The sequence below is a fragment of the Ctenocephalides felis genome, unplaced genomic scaffold (genome assembly GCF_003426905.1).
Source record: "Ctenocephalides felis isolate EL2017-DRISC unplaced genomic scaffold, ASM342690v1 CF-g0.4_SCAFFOLD_00845, whole genome shotgun sequence".
Lineage (NCBI taxonomy): Eukaryota > Metazoa > Arthropoda > Insecta > Siphonaptera > Pulicidae > Ctenocephalides > Ctenocephalides felis.
The window spans coordinates 8,408,300-8,429,459 of record NW_020536999.1 but is presented as its reverse complement, the minus strand read 5'-3'; the positions used below and the strand labels follow the sequence as shown (position 1 = coordinate 8,429,459).

General features: G+C 28.5%; 1 protein-coding gene across 1 annotated transcript; it reads left to right on the top strand.

The window, feature by feature from the left end:
- Positions 1-1,981: 1,981 nt before the first annotated feature.
- On the top strand, positions 1,982-14,674 carry LOC113372475 (UPF0518 protein AAEL005291-like; the record flags this gene model as incomplete). The annotated part of the gene is made up of 10 exons (XM_026612812.1): positions 1,982-2,029; positions 2,280-2,516; positions 2,738-2,853; positions 6,687-6,870; positions 7,231-7,798; positions 7,871-8,049; positions 9,371-9,563; positions 9,638-9,808; positions 11,663-11,701; positions 14,327-14,674. Coding segments are annotated over 10 exons (2,007 nt in total), but the record flags the coding sequence as incomplete, so codon positions are not given.
- Between the last annotated feature and the right edge of the window lie 6,486 nt (positions 14,675-21,160).

Below are 21,160 nucleotides of genomic sequence, written 5' to 3'. Positions count from 1 at the left end.
GGTCATTATAAGCGAATGTCAATGTAAGCGAGGTCAACATATCGACTAGACAGCTGTTTTTTTAAGAATTTTATATGGAAACCAAACTGCCTTAACTTTACGTCATAATAAGCGGTTGTCAATATATCCGGCGTCATACTAATCGGATTCTACTGTATATATCTGTTACTTTGGCCCTCTGTTGAGTGCGCAAAACACTAAACCAGGGTAAAGCACATTGTTCTGTATTTACACACCATGAAAATTACCAGGTGTAATTGTCATTTTTCCTTAATAATAATTTTGCTTTCATCGTGAACTAAGGAATGCGATTTCTAATTGATATACAAAATTATAGTATGTTTTTCTTATAATTTAACCACTTTTCTTAGGTCTATAATATTTTAGGATTTTCTCTCAAAACAACACAGTATGATACTATTTTAAAGTAGAGAACAAATAATATTTGAGGGAAAAATTATTTTCGTTATGTCAAAAACAAGTAGAGAGAGTATGATATTTTTTAAAGTAGAGAGCAAATAACATTTGCGGGAAAAATCTGTTCATTATCTCAAAAACAAGAAAGTATAGCATATTTTGTTGATACTATTTTAAAGTAGAGGGCAAATAATATATTTGCAGAAAAAAAATATTTTTGTTATCTCAAAGCAGAAAGTATAGTATATTTTGTTGATACTATTTTAAAGTAGAGGGCAATAATAATATTTAATAGGAGGGTTAGAGAACTGCAAGAAACAAATATTTTTAAAATATATCATTTTTTTATCGATACTATTTAAAGTAGGGGGCAAATAATAATATTTTAGGATTTTCGTTCGGACCAGGGTAAGAGATTTGTTGGAAAAATATTTTTATTATCTAAAAAACAAGAAATTATAGTAGTTTTTATCTATACTATTTTAAAAGTTGAGGGCAAATGACATTTTAGGATTTTTGTTCAAACCGGGGTTAAAAATTTATTTTAATGATCTCAAAACCGAGTAGAGTATAGTATTTTTTAAAGATGCTATTTCAAAGTAGAGGGCCCAAAAATAATATTTGCGGGAAAATTATTTTTATTATCTCAAAACAAGTAAGGTGTGGTATTTTTTAACGATACTATTTTAAAGTAGAGGGCAAATAATATTTTTAAAATTTTCGTTCGGAACGTGAAGTATATTAGTTTTTATCAATATTATTTTAAATTAGAGAGCAAATAATTATATTCTAGGACTTGTTTCAGAGCCAGGTTAAAGGTTTGCGTGCAAAAAATTATTTTCATTATCTTAAATACGAAGTACCGTATTTTTTAACAATAACAATATTTTAAAGTAGAGGGCAAAAGATATAACAAGCCATCGCCTAAATCGGGCGGCATCGCTATCACGAGATCAATGGCCACGTTGCCAAAATTTTAACGAAAATATTATTTTGTAATAGTTAGTTTTTTTGGTTTTGAGATATCGTTCGAATATATAGTTTATAATATTATATATAGGTACAGGATTTTTGGATAAACCGTGGACGAAAAATTTTGCACTTTCCTGCTAATTACAAACAAACGGCTCGGCCGATCGTCTCGAAAAAACTAATAAAATCGAGTTCTTATCCAGTTTTATCGAATAGCTTTTAATTTTAGTAATCGGTACAGCCGTTTTTGTTAAAACGCCGATGAACGGTCAAAATATGATACACATTCATACGCGCGCGCATATTTTTAATTCGAGAAGTTAATTATCCTGGATAAATTTCATATTACTATTCTGAAGTTCGCATATTAACGGTATGTTCCCCCACTTCAGCAGGGCGATTCATCATACTCTCTCTTCTTTATCTATGGCTTCAATTCAATCCTTTTTGTGCAACCTTTGCATTGAGTCATTCTTTTTATAACATGTGGATTAAGTGCATCGAGTCGTTATTATTATAGTGTGTGGAATATTATAATAATAACGACTCGATGCACAAAAGAATAAAAACCATGATTGAATAGTGCTACTGAAACTGGGGGCTCCAACAGGCGTTATGGGAAATATATAACCTCTTCCAGGTACGATATATACACATGTGGTTTTATAATCTCTTCTCATCCTCTCATCGTGTTTTAACTCTTACACCACGTTGCCATAAATGATTTATGTACATCAATACTAATACTTTTTAATATGAATTTTACCATTTTACCATTTTACCATTTTACGATCTCCTAAACCGCCTCTAACCTAATATTGCAAATTTTCAAAATCAACGACAAAGACTATTTTTTACTACCAAGAAATTTGGTGTGCATCCAATTACAGCGTCGTAGTAGGCGACAAACAATTCCGAAATCGCCACAACCACAAACTAGGTACCATACTACTTTGCAGACAGGAATCGAGGAACAAGTAGCAGCCACTGCTTATTTTGATCTGGTTCTGAGGTCTGTTACGGAACCAGGCCTGCTGAAGACTCTGGTGAAGTTCTTGCTGGATGATAATTACGATGGGACCAGGTTGCTGGATGTTTTGGTACAGAGATTGGACTCCGAAGACAGGGTAAGAAGGAAGGAAATAGATATCGGGTTCCTATGGACCCAATTGTAAAGGATTAATTTAAATCATAAGTTAGAGAGTTTAAATTTACATTTGAATGAATTAATATTTGGTTGATTTTTGATACATTTGCAAATACAAATTTATACAGTTGATTAATTTCATACGAATAGTTTTATACTACTTATATACTTGATCTTGCATTTTCAAATTTCAATTTTTAGCTTTGCTTAGTATCACTGGCTCTATTCGAATCGCTGATTGAAATTAACTGCGAGGACATAATGCTGGAACTGATTTTTAAATACTTGTTGAAGGGGGATCATCTTATAGTCGACAGGTAAATAATACTTAAACTTACACCCACATATATATATATATATATATATATATATATATACACTATATATATATATATATATATATATATATATATATTTTCTACCATATTTATATTTTTCTATATATTTTTTTCACGTTTTTCTTGTTTGATGTTGTAACATATTGATATGTAGTAAAATAGCCAATATGTCAAAATAAAAAGAAATACTTATTTTATTTTAAACGATTTGAGACCAGATGTGTCTGATCATTCAGCAGATCAGAAGAAAAAACATAAACTAAAGCACAACCAAATAATCACTGTTAGTCGTGCTAACATAACCTCAGTTTTCAAGAACATTTTTAAGCACTATGTCATTTTTACAATTGTCACAATTCACTTATTTGTGTTCTTACTTCTAATTAGTGCTTTATCTTAAGTATGTGACTAATGAAATCTTTCCTCAAAATATTATATAACATATTTATAAAAGTCACTTGGTTATTTATTATAAATTTTGTAATGTGCTCTTTTACTCAAAACTTTAATAATTACATTTTGTTTCATATAATCAATAAAGTTTAGAAAAACATTTTAATCGATATAGTATTTATAGTTATTTCTGGCACATCTCAGCTGCTTTTTGGCATTAATAATGTAGGCATTACATATTTTTTATTCATAATTATGAACTTATTATACATATTCTAATATTGTCTAGGCCAGTGATTCCCAAAGTGGGCGCTAGCGCCCCCTTGGGGGCGCTGCGGCGATACTGGGGGGCGGTGATGGGCTTTGGTGTATTTAGGGGGCGATGCTTAGTTGTAAGGGGCGTTTAAAGCAAAAAACTAAAAAAATAGTATAATATTAATATTATATATAAATAAATGATTAAAATTAACACTGAATTATATAAAGATAATATTTTAGTTAAAGTTATTCAAACATATCTGCATTGGTGTATTAGTAAATACATCCGTTTTAAAGCTGTGCACCGCCAATTCTTGTTTTGCAAAAGGTTTAATGAAAAGAATGGTCCATACGTTTCTTTGTGTGTCGATAATTTGTGTAACTTTTCAAAAGCGTGTAACTTTACCAAATTTTGTAAGAGATTCTTTAAGAGATTTTCTGTAAGAGATTCTTTAAGAGATTTTCTGTAAGAGATTCTGTAAAATTGGCGGATATATGATCTTTATTTGCCGTGCTATTAATTATATTTCTTTTGATATCTACCCGTAACTGTCCACTCGAATGCTGCGTTTTGTAAAATAGATTTATCGAAGCCTAGTAACTAACTTTACCGTAGGTACGAGCGCACCGCCCGTCATTCCTTTTCCCTCACATTAAAATTATAATCGAAATACATCGATTGGCTTCTAAATTTTTAAAATCGGTTTATGCGTTTTTAAGCAAACATCGTTGAAAGTTCTAATTTTGACAAACGCCATAAAATCGATACCAATTTTTGTAAACTTTGACGAATTTTCTTGTCGAATTGACTTGTCGTAGGACCGTAATATTTTAGTATTATCAATAAGACTGTGGTATCTACCGTCAAAAAAACATAAAAATTGTCTAAAAAATTACTACAACTTATTAATATAGTGTACTTATGTTAATAAAAACACTTTATTACAAGAAAACGGCCTGGCCGATCATTACCAAAAACTAATTAGGTCGATTCCCAAACAATATGTTTCCAACAGTTTTTGAATTTTCAAAATCGATTCAGAATTGCGGGCTAAAACGTGGACGAAATTTTTTTCACTTTTCTGCGATTTACAAAGAAACGGCTCGGCCGATCGTCGAACAAAACTGAGAAACGTTAGTCCTCATCGAGATACATCGAATGGCTTTTAAATTTTTGAAATCGGTCCATCCATTTTTGAGAAAACGACGATTTACGGCAAAAAATCTAAACACACACACACATAATCTTTTCAATTGTTGGTCTCATTCGATTCAGAATGGCTTGAAACGTCGAGAAAACATAAAATTAGCGAATTGGATTTTTTGATGAAAACAAACTTCCGCTTCGGAAAGTTTGTAAGGGGGGCGCTGAGTAACAATTTTTCTGGAAAGGGGGCGGTAGGTGAAATAAGTTTGGGAATCACTGGTCTAGGCTCATAAGTAAATTGAAATTATTTGGCACATGACAGTTTTTATTTGTTAGTGCTACATCTAAAGATATTTTTCCAATAAATTAGTTGCATTAGTATGTGACTAATGAATCCTTTCCTAATACTCATTTGCATCATAGAACGTATGTTAAAATGATAGCAAGGTAAATAGGATGTAGTTCTAAATAGTATTTAACACACTTATAAAAGTCACTTGGTTATTTATTATAAGTTTTGTAATGTGCTCTTTTATTCAAAACTTTAATAATTACATTTTTTTCATTAATAAAGTTTAGAAAAACATTTTAATCAATATATATATTAACGATCAGATTCAAATTTCAATCCGGATTTTGCTTATTATTAGATTGATATAAATTTTTATAACAAAAGGTTACGTCTACAATTTTTTAATACTAATATTTACCGTTTACCTAAAAATAATAAATATTATTTTTTAAATTACTCTTCACACCCATACATCAATATGAGCGATGTTAAATGCAGAACTGCTTTAAATTAAATTGAGTATCAATTCCCACACTATTATATTGGAAATTGAAGTCTTTTAAACTTAAAAAAAAATAATATATAGTGTCCTTGGATTTTTCCAACCATTTTTATAATCTCACATCATATTTTAGCTAGTTTTTAGCAATTATAATATCTAAATTATATTTTTCTTAGTAATAATTTAATATGCATTATTACCAGGGACCCTCCTGGGGTCCCCAGCGCCAGCATGTCATTTTTTTCCTAGCCCCCCTGTCCTTATCATTTTACCCGCTTTAACAGTTTATCATTAAAATTATCATTGTTTATTATTTGGCTTTTGAAAGATTTTACTTATTTATTTTGGGTATTTTATGTGATTTATTCTATTGATCAAATCATAGAGCAAAGCAATTCTAGCACTTTATTAAAAGTAACATTGGTACTTCATGTTGGATTATTTTAATTTAATTTTTTATTATTTAGGATATCCAAAATTGTATCTTTAAGCTTCTCTGAATTGATATTGTAAGGGCTGAATTTCATGTGTTCATCTTTACTTTCCCATTTGTTGTTTTAAAATGAAATTTTTAATGTATTTAAAAAATATTGTGTAAAGATTAGTAAAACTGCAAAGAAATTATATATTTCTTGAATTATATTGAAAAAAAAAACTGTAAAGAAAATATCACATCCAAATCTTGTGCAACATTCCAGATAGGACCGGCCCTGATTATTACCTAATATTATATTTTAAATGAATTAAATAATAATTCAATCTGCCAAACATATACCCTGCATGTTATATTATTTTAATTTCTGGCACATCTACAGCTGATTTTTGGCAATAATAATGTAGGCATTACATATTTTTTATTCATGGTCATGTATTTATTACACATATTCTAATTTTGTCTAGGCTCATAAGTAAATTGAAATTTGTAGCAGATTACAGTTTTCATTTGCTTTCAATGCCGAACAATGTCTCAAATGTTTTCAATGTCAAACATTGACATGTCGTTTTTTGCATTTCTTTCCATTTATTCCTACAATATTACTATATCTTTATAATCATATTTAAATCCTAAAAAATTCACTTAACAAACTTTAGAAACATTTATCAAAATCCAAATAATTGTTTAGGAGAAGTATATTTACATACATCATTACAGATGAATTTCATATATGATATATTTGTATATATATAAAATAAAATTTTATTTTGTGTATTTATTTCAGCCGGTTTACCCATTTCCTGGACGACATGAATTTTCACAATGTCGAAAAGTTTCTTGCACTGTCACCAAACATAATGCAATCATGTTCCAAATTGATAGATAGAGATCTGAATAAATCAACTTATGTGCGACCTGAAACACCACCTATTTCAAAAAATATGCCTACTAATTGGAATCACTATGGGGTAAGATAATATAAACTGTTAATATGTTTTAACTAACCTCTTCTACGCTGTTTTTGAATAATAGATCATGCTACTTTAAGTTTACTATTTATTAAAATCTGTTTAATATTTTATAAATAAGTTAACTTTTTTATTTCTTTTCAAATAACTTTTATTATTTTATCTTATTTTATGTAAATAAAATTCCGTATTATGTAATTTTGTTTAAGTGCCTTATTAATTTTACTATATATTGCAATTTGTTATCCATAATGTAAAATTATTATATTTTAAGTTCTCTTGGAAAAAATCTGTGGGCTATATATTTAAAAAGTAAAATATAAATAAAAATATAAATTAAAAATGATTCTTTTTTTTCAGTTGTACTCTAGTGGAACCTTGTATCGTAATTACCACGCATATCTCTGCGATGCCCACCAAAAACTGGTAACATGCCAAAAAGCCTGTGAAGTATGGTCTAATCGTTACGACCACAGCCTAAAATCTACCAAACACACAACCAACAACTCAGACAATACATCTTCCTATTCTTTATTCAATGAACCAATAAAAACAAGCTTTACATCGACACCAACTAGTTTAATATCATCTGATCCTGCTCTATTGGACACTGTGAAGGAGTTCCTTCACGAAGCAGCCAGTTTGAACTTGATCGAAGACGAGAATGCTATTTTGGAGCATTTGACTTCAGGAAATGATAATAATAATGAAGATTGTTCGAAGAAACAATTGGATAGTCTGCAGTCATTGGGTGATAGTAGTGGGTATGAGAGTTTTAAATATAAACCGGATGATTTTCTTGGAGCAGGGGGAGATGATGGACATAGTAAGGATGTTAGTTGTCTTTCGGAAGAGGAGAAGGAAGTTAAAGCTAATATTATGTTTAGTAGTGGCGGTGATAGTGATTTAGTTGATGCGAATTGTATAGGTAAATAAAATTGGGTACACTATTTCCTTTGAATCATATAAAATTATTCTATTACTTTTATTATTTATGCAGGTGAATTTCTGGCAATACTGTTTTCTAAGCTTCAAGCCATGCCTTCGAATTCTGTTTATGTTAATATTCATTTGACGGGGCTTTTGTCCAGGCTGAGTGTGTTCCCACAAGATTTGCTTCGGACATTATTACTTAGTACTCATACTCATACCAAAGCACCAATTCGAACTGTATATCAGGTACATTATGTTTAATAAAACTACATATTTAATTTAAGATAGATTTTCTGTCCTGGAGCTTGAAATATTATTAAGTTCTTAAAAACTCAGAAGAAGGGTAAAGATTTTTGAAGGATCTGATCTAGAAACATTCAGATATTCTACAATATTTTTATCAGACAATTTATAATATTTTTAGATGATTTACGACGTTTTTAGGTGGTTTACAATGTTTTCAGATGATTTGGTTCACAGTATTTTTAGACAATTTACTAAGTTTTAAGACAATTTACTGCATTTTTACTGAATTTCAGACAACTTACAGCATTTTTAGACGATTTACAGCATTTGCAGACAATTTACAATATTTATTACAGCATTTACAGACGATTTACAACATTTACTGACTATTTACAGCGTTCTCAGACAACATACAGCATTTTCAGACAATTTATAGCGTTTTCAGACGATTTATAACGTTTTTAAACAGTTGACAACATTTCAAAAAGATTTACAACGTTTTCAGATAGTTTATAGTATTTTCTGATAGTTTACAGTATTTTCAGATGGTTAAAAATATCTTCAGGTGGTTTACAGCATTTTCAGACGATTTTCATATTTTTAGACGCTTTACAATATTTTCTGATGATTTACAACATTTTCAGGCGGTTTACAGCATTTTCAGAATATTTACAAAATTTTCAAACTGTTTACAACATTTCCAAACTGTTTACAGCATTTTCAGACTGCTTACAACATTTTCAGATGGTTTATATCATTTTCAGTCTGTTTACAGCATTTTACAGCATTTTCAGTCAATTTACAGCATTTTCAATCAATTTACATTATTTTCAGAGTGTTGATAGCATTCTCAGAAAGTTGATATCATTTTCAGTCAATTTACAGCATTTTCAGACAACTTACAGCGGTTTACAATATTTTTAGATAATTTACAGTTTTTTCAGACAATTTAGAGTATTTTTAAACATTTTCAGTCAATTTGCAGCATTTTTAGACAATTTACAGTATTTTCATACAACTCACAGTATTTTCATACAACTTACAGTATTTTCATACAATTTACAGTATTTTCATACAACTTACAGTATTTTCAGACAATCTAACAGTATTTTCAGATGGTTTAGAGCATTTTCAGTCAATTTACAGCATTTTCAAGGAGTTGATTGCATTTTCAGTCAATTTACAGCACTTGCAGACAATTTACATAATTTTCAGATGTTTTACAAGGTTTTTACTACCTGCAATACTTCTAAATAGAACTAATATTCTGAAATATTAAAATAAATTTGCAATCAATCATTTATATTATCCTTTTTTTCAGATCATCTTATCAGTACGAGAATACATCGACACAAGTCTATCAGTACAAGTACAAGATTCCGTTCAGATAGCAGAACAAGCTCAAAGTTTTCTATTAGAAAGAGAATCTAGACTTGTGAATGCCAGAAAGAATGCCATCGAAGCAGCCAATAAGAATAGAAATCAAGCTGCCAATAGTACTGCAATACTTGGAGGTACAATAATAAAACACACTTTGTTATTAATAAACTCATGATTCATTATTAATCCTATTATATTTTTTTTTTAGGTACAAATTCTTTCGACACAAGATATCGAGCAGTTGAAAGCAACAATAGGACTGCTTTAGCAGCTCAATATAGTTCAACAAATTATGATCCGTTCAAAAGAAATGAACCCAAACGAAAAAGCATAAGTACATCACTGACGCAAATATTTAAACGGACGAATTTAAATTCAGGTAAGTTTAGATATTGGTATATTTATTATTTATTCACACATTTTTTCATTCGGTTTTGCTTGAAATGAATGGTTTGTTTTGAATTTTTGAGATTGATACAGCTCAAAAGAGAATTTTTTAAACTACATAATGGAGGAATCTTTTTATTAATTCACCTGCTAATTGTGAACCAAAAAGCATTCAATATAAAATATTTTATTTGTCAAGTGTTTCTTTATTGTAAAACTTAATCAGAAAATTATTTTAATTGCAATTTCCAACCAGAAGGTTATTTCAATTGCTTAGTAGAAGCTTTGCATTTTGAACCTAAGATAATAATAATTTTAAAAAAAAATAAGAGGAAAAACTTTTTAACTTCCCGAAGGAGAAGTTTATGTTTCCATTATTTCTCAAATGATAGTTGAAAATTGGAATTGCTTTTTAGTCGACTCGTATAGTTTCTTTAGGATTTGTTAACTTTATAAACTATTAAACTATCATGAAACTATTAAAATAAATATCTAAATTTAGCATATTTTCAGTTGCATTATAATAATTAAATCTTTTATCTTTTTGAAGTAAAACTTCTTTAGGCGCGACATGGGTTAGCAGTATAATTCGTGAGTTAATAAAAATGTCAGGATCGGAAGAATATTTTATCCCGTCCCCCATAAATAATTGTAGTGCAAATGATCGCAAATAAATAATGAAAACTAAGGAAAAATTTGCGCTGCGTAAGAAATGATAGCTTTGGCTATGTATGTTTTGTGTGTGATCGACTTTGGCTTCAAAGTGACTTAGAAATATCAAATGATGCTCTAAAACAAATTCTTAGTAATGGTTTTTGAATATTGATTGAAATAATCAGGTCGGACGTCAAACTTGTCGAAAGATATTAAATTCGGTTAAAATTCCCACTTTGTGTAAATTTAACGAGTTTGTATTTTCACCTATACCAAATTATCTACCTAAACTAGATACTGAATCTGAAAGGTTAATTTCGCCTAGGTTGTGTTTCATGCAAATTAGACGATTGCAGCATGCAAATGGACAATTCGGAATGTTTGGCCAAATTATAAATGTGCCTGTTGACATTAATAATATGGTTAATTTATTACCTCGTAATATTGATGATTAACGTTCACATAAAAAAGCAAATGATTCATAGATCAAGCTATGTGCAAGGCTTGATAAATAAAACAAATATAAAAGTATGGCTTCAATTTGTTAGGCAAGACGGATATTACAGCTGTTCAAGGAATGAAATTATATCGTCAGCGAAAACGTAAAAAAATACAAACAGTAAATGAATGTATGTTAATTTTAATTACATGAAGTTCTTCAAACACAATTGTTACAGGATGAGTTAATTTGCAAAAACAATATTTGTTTAGGCGTTGTTTAACATAATCCACTGTGTGAATGAATATTATAAAATTTATTAATCAGCAATTACTTTAAAACGATCATGTCATATTTCAAGTACGACTTTGATTACATTATTGTTCACAATCATAAATATATAATTTATAATTTATCATTATATAAATGTGTATAATGATTGACGACACTAATAAATGTGTGCATCACGATTGTTACCATATTACTTATAAACATTGTTCAAAATTTTTATATGATATATTTATTTTTACTCAACTTAAATTTGCTACTTTATACAGTAGCAAATAAGTTTTACTTCAATCGCGTGTGATCCTTACGCGCACTCTTTTTTTTTCTTTTGAGCTGTATCATCAGTGCACTTGCCACATCATTTTATTATTTATCACATATCATATTTATGAATGTCTGCATATATGAATTGCAATAAATCAGAAATAATATTGTATTTTTCTCTTTTTTGCATTTCATCAACAGCGTCCACGGGTTTATCATCGATTTACGAATTCTTCAAGGGTAAATACACAAAAACACCATTTAAATCGGAATTAATATTAATAATTGCATGATAAATGTTTTAAAAAAAATTCTACGTGGTGTATCTATGCGGTTTTGTTAATTTAGATATTGTTATGAATTCACCAAGGGTTATTAAGTATTTATATAAAATTCTAAAATGTGGAAAAACTATCATGGTCCACAAATTTTGTTTTTAAAATAAATTTTGGTTCATATTGTTTAAAAATATACTCAACAAATTTATAAAATTGCTGCAGGTTAGAAAATCTTGATTAATTTTGTATTTACAAGTTAGTTTTGTACAAATTTGCCAAAAATTATTTTTAAATTGTACAATTATCTTTTACATTAAAATCTAAATATTGGTAAACGTATTTCGTTAATACGAAATTTTATTCAAAAATTGTATTTATCATAATAGAATTCGAGTTTTTGAGAGAATTGAGTATCCAATTTAAATTATCCAAAAAAAATTCAATTTGTAATGATAAGGGGACGTTGTGTTTAGTTTTTGGCAAAGGCAGGTCTAGCCATTTCGGAGATACGGAGCTAAATGTACAAAATATGGCAGTTTTAAATGATTCAAAAAACTTTCTGCTTGTGTTGACGAAACAATTGCTTTTGGGATTTTTCTTTTTTTCAAAATTAAAATTGTTTTTTACCAATTTTTTCAAAATAATTCGGATTTTAATTTTAATTTCTTCATAATCTTTTATATTTTGTCCATAAAATAAGAATAATAAAAGTTACAGTATTTATAATAATCTATTTAAAAACATTTAATATTCCTCAAATATTTTCTCATGGTACGGGAAGTTCCAGCAACTTGCCTTAAGGCACGATGCCATACACCACTAGTTCTAATTACAATCAAGATAGATTCGAGCGGACACATCACTAGTATATCATTATTAATTATATAAATATTTGAATAACCCACCTTGGTGAATTTATGATAATTCTACTATCTGTAACGAATATTTTTTTAATTATTTTATAACTCGGGATTTTATATTATCTTTGCATGATAGACCGGTAACAAAAAATTAAAACAACATATAATTTTATGTATGAGATTTTCAAATTTATATTCGCATGTTTATTAATATTTCATCTGAATGATTTCTTAAAGAAATATTTTGTTGTGTATGTGTGTAATGAAAAATAATGTTCGAGCATGTATTGGTAATTGTGAAGAGTCATATCTATTTTTTTCATATATATATATATATATATACATATATATATATATATATATATATATATATATATAATTTGTGATGTTTATGAATGCATTTAATTATGTAATTAAACTTCTTCTGCTCATGATATAATATTCGATGTGTTGTTTTTGAGTGCATGAATGAACCATTGATATATTTAATAAATAATATTTATAATATGTTTGGAATGAACTATTGTAAGTCATTAGTAATGAAAAATTAAGACGGTACATGATGTAAAGGTAGTGTAGTGTTTTTTAAACTCAATGTCGAAGATATTGATGTTAGGTGAGGTAAAGACTTTACTGCGAAACAGTTTTAGTCCTTTTTTATCTTCTATTTCTGAATTTGCTCGTCAGTAGAGTTTCTTTTTTTTTCTATATAGTTTTTAATGTTTCCTTCAAATTCAAGTTTGCATATCAATAAGGTTATTTTTAGCTTCTAAACCAAAATTAACTTTTGCTCGTCAGTAGAGTCCCTTTTCTATCTCCAAACATCGAAACTTAGTATAGTCCCATTTGAAAATATTCATAAAATTTGTAATGTATTGTAAAAAGGGACTCTACTGGTAAGCAAAAAAAGAGAAAAGGAAACTCTACTGAGTGAACTAAATTTAAGTCCCTTAAGTAAAATTTTTCACACTCAGTAACATCAATTTCTTCTTCACAAATATCTTTTATATATATAAAAATAATGTGCCTTAATGCAAGCTGCTGGAACTTCACGCACAGTAATTAAAAATTCGAGTAATGACATTAGTGAGAATTATCAGAATTATGCTTGGTTAAGTCAACGAGCAATTCTTGCCGTAAAGAATAATGATGTTCACGCACTGAATTTCACCATTCAATCAAAAATTTCTGGCGATTTGGTGACATACCAATGATTCCGACTGGTCTTCCGTTTGACTTCAAAATGATTGCAATTTCCAGTTCGCCTTGCGTTTGCAATAACAAGTCGCAAGGCCAATCGCTTTGTGTTTGCGGGATAAATTTCAAATAGATTATTTAGAAAATCATTTTTTTTTACATGGGCAGTTATACGTTGCATGTTCACAAGTTGGAAAACCATCCGCTTTGTTTGTGTTAACGTCAGACCAAAAAACAAAAAATGTGGTTTACCAAAGAGCACTTCAATGAAACGGATAATTTGCGGATTCACTTTCATTTACTTAGAGAAGTTCAATTGAAAAACACTTCATTTTTGTAATCGAAATAAATTTATTACTGTTGTATAATAAAATCAAATTTTTCCTTTTCAAATATAAAACAAACAAAAAATTCCTTCATCTTTCTCACGAAACCATCTGGTCGCGAAACGGAGTTCGTCGGGTTTGCTAATATATATATTTTATATATATATATATATATATATATATATATTATATTTTTATCCTCAGGTAATTCCACCACAAACAATGGAAACAGTGGCGAACCCCAATCCCAGATCAACATAGCTGACAATATTACCGTGCAATATAGTCCTGCCACTTACTGGGGCATCGAGGCCAATAGAAGTCTCATGACCAACGACAATGGTGCTAATTCATCCTCGTCCAACGATAGTTTATATAATCTCGTTATGTCTGCAGTGATTCTGGACGAATGGGTCAAGGAACTCGCTGCCATTTTACAGGAGCAGACGATAGAATTCTTGAATAAGGCCACGTGATTGGAACAGAAAATTTGTAATAGTTAGTAATAAAATGAATTATGTTTTTTATGATATTGTCTATACAGCAAGAGATATAGAATTTTAATCAGAGGAACAGGATTTTTTATATAAATGACTTTGATTATTTTTATCTCTGTATTAACAATATCATACTGAACTTAATTCATATCGATCTGTGTGATTGTTCAAAATTTTATTGAATGTGTTGTTTATGCTTTCGCGATCGTTTTAATGACATAATGGCAATAATAATTAATTTTTCTTGTTAATATTTTAGTGAAGTTTAGAGTTTGTTGTATATTTAGTTACATAGATAATCGGGCATGTTGTGGTAATAGATAGATATGAAAATTAAGGGGCAATTCTGGCTATCATAGCGTTGTCATGGCAACGCTCTCTTATGCTTGTTCTTGGTTTTAAATATTATGAAAAGGTTTATCTATTTGCTGTGCGATCAGACGTTTTTTACATATAAACAAAGTAAGAAAGAATGTTATGATAACTGCATCATAGAAGATTATGTTATCATAACATTCTTTCTTGCTTGTTTATATGTGAAATACGCCATTCTTTCTTGCTTGTTTATATGTGAAATACGCCTTGATTGCACAGCAAATAAATAGACATTTTCATAGTTTTCAATGTTCTTCTTCGAAAACACTACTATTAATATTTTTGAGAAAGTCCAGTGCTATATTTTTTTATTATTTCTTTGACATCTTCTACATGAATCCCATTTACATCGAGATTTATTTTGTTTCAACACTTAATTTGTTTCAACACTTAGTATTTATTAATTTAATTTTTGTTATTTAAATATTTTGGAAATACGGACTTGTGAAATTACAAAAAGCAAAAAATATTTATTGTTATAATTTCAAGCAATATAATAATACTTGATTAAATCGAGTGGATAAACCATTACTACGCAATTAATATTGATATATGATTAAAACGGCTGACTATAAAATGATTTACTATCATAAAACAACCAAAATATTTTTGGGGTAGAAAAATCATTGCTGCAGCTGATGAAATTTTTCAAATTTTTATTTTTTCATTAACATTTTTGGAGAAATCTGTTACTCGCTTAAATAGGATTTTACTCATATATCGAAGCAACAAATTAGTCCTTTGGCGACACGTATCTCGAAACATACCAAACAACTCGTATGTCGGGGTACCACTGTATATTAGAGGGGTATAGTAAGATTTACCGGAATTTTTTGAACATTTTCAAACAAAATTTAAAAATTTTACAATTTTTTCCCGTAACTAAAAATACACTTGATGTTTGGCCGGGAAGGGGGGTATTTTGAATATTACTACGTATCACCAAGAGAGGAGGGGGGTCCAAAAATCCTTAAAAATTCGATCACGTGATTAATGGACGCCCCTGAACATAATTTGTGTTACACAACATACACATAAGGGGGCGTTCTTTAATCACGTGATCGATTTTTTTAGGGATTTCTAGAACTCGCTCTAGGTGATGGTGATATTTAAAATTATCTCCCTCCCCACCAAACATTACGTGTAGTTTTAGTTACATAAAATTTTCCGAACAAATTTTTGGAATTTACAAAATAAATGTAAAATTTGAGTTTTTTTTTTAAATTCAGATAAAAAGAAAGTACACGTGATACCTTACTAAATTCTTATCTCCCCCTTGGTGATTTGTCGTGATATTTAAAATTATCCCTTCTCTCCCACCAAATATTACATTATTTACGTAAAATTTTCCGAACAAATATTTCGAATTTACGAAATAAACGTTAATTTTTTTTTAATTTGGTTAAAATAAAAATACACGTGATATCTTACTAGACTCCTCTTTCCTCCTTGGTGATTTGTCGTGATATTTAAATTTATCCCCCCTCCCTCAACATACTTTACGTGCATTTTTAGTTACGTAAAATTTTCCGAACTAATTTTTTAAATTCATTAATATTTGAAATAAATTTAAAATTTGTGTTTTTTTTAATTTAGGTAAAAAATAAATACACGTGATATCTTACTAGACTCTTCCCTCCGCCTCGGTGATTCGTCGTGATATTTGAAATTATCCCTCCTCCCTCAACAAAATTTACGTGTATTTTTAGTTACGTAAAATTTTCCGAATGAATTTTTCGAATTTACGAAATAAGCGTAAAATTTCTGTTTTTTTTTTTAATTATGATTTTAATTGTGATTTTTTTAAATCCTTCTCTTCTTTCCCTAAAAGCCTTACGTGATTAATCCTAATTTTTTTTAAACGTTGATCAATTATTTTGGTTAGATTTTGATTAAATTTGACTTGTTTTTCTTCGGGTTTGTGCTCGTCTGGAATTTGTTGAAACTTTGTATGACTCTAAGGTTGATGGTCAAAAACATTTAAAACCTTAAATTTTGAACGTCTTCGAAACTTCGGTTCGGTTGTAGTAGTTTATTAAATTTTGGAAAATTGAGCTGCACTCTTTACTTGCACATATCGTGTGCTCTATCGTCATGTTGGGATGGTCTTGTGGTGTTCTGCTCTTTTCTCTAAGAATAAAAGTATTTTAAATGTATATTTTAAGATTTCATTCTTTTAAATCAACAAACCATTGGCACTAAAAGGAAGCATAAGTTTGTACTCACAAGTACAGCACTACTGTTCTAAATGATAATGGAAACATTCATTTGAAAGTTGACTCCGAAGACGATTAAGGATGGCAGGAAGTCTTGAGATACTATGCAGTAGTGGTGTACATCCATCGGGGTAATCTAAAAAACTAATTATAAGCCTTGGCTGTAACAGACCAAAATCTACTCATAGACACCGAACTGATTCATAGGTTCAATTCTTTCAGAAATCAAGTTGTAGTTTCTAAAATATTTTTTTATTCTGTTTGGTGTTCATGATGTAGGTTTTGGTCCGTAACAGTCACGGGTTTAGTTTTTTAAATCCTCCAGTAGGATAATTACTATTACATAGCATCTTAAGATTTCCTGCTTCCCTTATCATCCGAAGAGTTAACTTAAAAATGAATTCGCGTTTCCACTTAGAATGGTTTTGTTGAATTTGTGAGTTATGAACTTGTGCTTCTATTCAGCGCACTGGTTTGTTGATTTTAAAGTTTGAATTTTGAAATATATATTTATTATACTTGTTTTTAGTGAAAGGAGCAAAATACTGCAAGTCCATTTCCAGCATGGCGGGGGATAACATGATATGTACAGGTATTGCGAGCATCCTAATTTTTTTTTAGTTTTGATTAATTGTTATGGTTAAACTATGTTTTGTAGGCTTGTAATATTTTAAGGGCTTCGTTTTGATTATTGATCGTACAAAGGGTTACCAAAATCATAGGCGAGTAAAACTTTCTTATTGCAAGTTTGATAAAGAAAAAAATCTATTGAAAATTAAGCCGACTTTGAGCCATGGTTTCTTCGACAAATTATTTTTGAAAAAGGACTATATATAAACAAATGGTCGAAATGATAAGCAATAATTTTACTATTCATTTAGTACGTTTTGGAACTTGTATGCCAACATTCAGGTTTAATAAAAATACAAATACAAAACGCTATACGAGTAATTTAAAATAATTAACTAATAATTTATTTTAGTTTTTTATCATTATATACGATGTATTTCTTTTCCAAATAATTAATTTAATAAAAAACCATAAGTTGTTTGTAGATATTTAAATACGACGTTTCGGACCCTATATGTTTCATCATCAGGTTTTTTTTCCGAAAAACACTTTTGATTGAATAATTTAGTTGCGACGTTTCGGATCTTATGTTACATCATCCAGTTTTTTTTCGTAAAAACACATTTTTTTAGTAATTATCTTTTAGTTACGACGTTTTGCAACTTATATGTTCCTTCATGAGATTTTTTTTTGTCAAGAACACGTTTTTTTATTATTTACTTTATTGAATGATTTAGTTACGACGTTTCGGAACTTATATGTTCCATCATCAGTTTTTTTTTGTCAAAAACACGTTTTAGTAATTAACTTATTGAATAATTTAGTTAGTTTTTTATTATTTACTTTATTGAATGATTTAGTTACGACGTTTCGGAACTTATATGTTCCATCATCAGGTTTTTTTTGTCAAAAACATGTTTTAGTAATTAACTTATTGAATAATTCAGTTACAGTTTTTTATTATTTACTTTATTGAATTATTTAGTTACGACGTTTCGGAACTTATATGTTCCATCATCAGGTTTTTTTTGTCAAAAACACGTTTTAGTAATTAACTTATTGAATAATTCAGTTACAGTTTTTTATTATTTACTTTATTGAATGATTTAGTTACGACGTTTCGGAACTTATATGTTCCATCATCAGGTTTTTTTGTCAAAAACATGTTTTAGTAATTAACTTATTGAATAATTCAGTTACAGTTTTTTATTATTTACTTTATTGAATTATTTAGTTACGACGTTTCGGAACTTATATGTTCCATCATCAGGTTTTTTTTGTCAAAAACACGTTTTAGTAATTAACTTATGAATAATTCAGTTACAGTTTTTTATTATTTACTTTATTGAATGATTTAGTTACGACGTTTCGGAACTTATATGTTCCATCATCAGGTTTTTTTGTCAAAAACACGTTTTAGTAATTAACTTATTGAATAATTTAGTTACAGTTTTTTATTATTTACTTTATTGAATGATTTAGTTACGACGTTTCGGAACTTATATGTTCCATCATCAGGTTTTTTTTGTCAAAAACACGTTTTAGTAATTAACTTATTGAATAATTTAGTTACAGTTTTTTATTATTTACTTTATTGAATGATTTAGTTACGACGTTTCGGAACTTATATGTTCCATCATCAGTTTTTTTTGTCAAAAACACGTTTTAGTAATTAACTTATTGAATAATTTAGTTACAACGTTTTGCAACTTCAGAAACACATTTTTTTTAGTAAGTACTTTAATTGAATAATTTAATTAACGCCGTATGATAATATTTTTTAATAAACGGATTATATAAAATTAAAAATTGAGAAACAAAAATTATCATCCTGCAGTTTTTATCTATCTTGTCTCGCAATTCCTAGTATTTTTTTAGATTTCTAAAAAGATATTTACAAGTATTACAAAGTCTACATTTAAAAGCTTTTTATCATAGTATATTTACAAAGAATTTCAATCACGAAGTTACGCGGTTAAACATCTACAAAAAACTTATTGCTTTTATTTATTAGAATATTTATTTGGAAAGTTAGAATTCATCTATTAAATATGTACGTTGTATAATATATATATATATATATATATATAATATATATATATATATAAAATTTCTCATATCTATATATTACCATTGCCCATGCGAATTAGTTCAAAACTAAAGATTTCCTTCATGTGTTAATTTATTGATTAGAGTTATTAAATAACTATTGTAATATTTTGTTCTCATATATTTATATAAATACTAACAAATTATTGTATTCACCAGTGTTATATTTTTTAATTTTAAGTTACGATAACAAAGGGTTATATGCAATATAACATAAAGAATAGTATTTTAAAGATATGCGCACCATGGACCAAATTGGTAATTGAAAATGAAATATATATATTATATATATATATATATATATATATATATATAAAGCAAGAGGTTTTTCTTCAGATGGTGAAATAATATGATAAAGTTGTTCTTGGGCAGTAATTAAAAACAGTTTTATTGAAGGAAAATGTTTTTATTATGAGAACGTACGTTTCGTGTCTTGATTTGACCCATCTTCAGTGCTACATTAAAATATTTCAGGGTTACAATTTAAAACAATATAAAAAATACACAATTACAGAAAAATACAAATAAAAACATGTAAAAAAGCCTAAATCTAATCAATACTTTCACAATATATATTAGTTATAAAACAAATTTATTAAATTGATCAGATTTATGCTTTTTTACATGTTTTTATTTATTTTTGTCTGTAATTATGTATTTTTTATATTGTTTTAAATTGTAACCCTGAAATATTCTAATTGTAGCACTGATGATGGGTCAAATCCGAACCCGAAACGTATGTTTTGTTAATAAAAACATTTTCTATCAATAAAACTGTTTTTAATTACTGGATGGATGCCCAAGAACAGCTTTATATATATATATATATATATATATATATATATATATATATATATATATATAATACAATTTGGTCCATAAAATGTTTATTGAATGTGAAAATAAATTCAATAACGCATTCTTGCCTTCAAAACCTCAAACAACCAAAATACTAACTAAATTTAAGAAATCACTAAAAATTGTTTTATACAATTGTATATAAAATATTTAAAGGCTGGCACAGTGCATGCACAGGAATATTTATAAATTAAAAATATAAATAAATGTTTTATACTGTGGAGTAAAAATTTCGTCATGATATTAAGGTAGCAATTCTGCCTAATAAAATAGCGTTGTCATGGCAACGCTATCTTATGCTTGTTCTTGGTATTGAAAATTATGAAAATGTGTATCTATTTGCTGTGCGATCAGGCGTATTTTACATATAAACAAGCAAGGAATAATGTTATGATAACAGAATTCTATTTTTT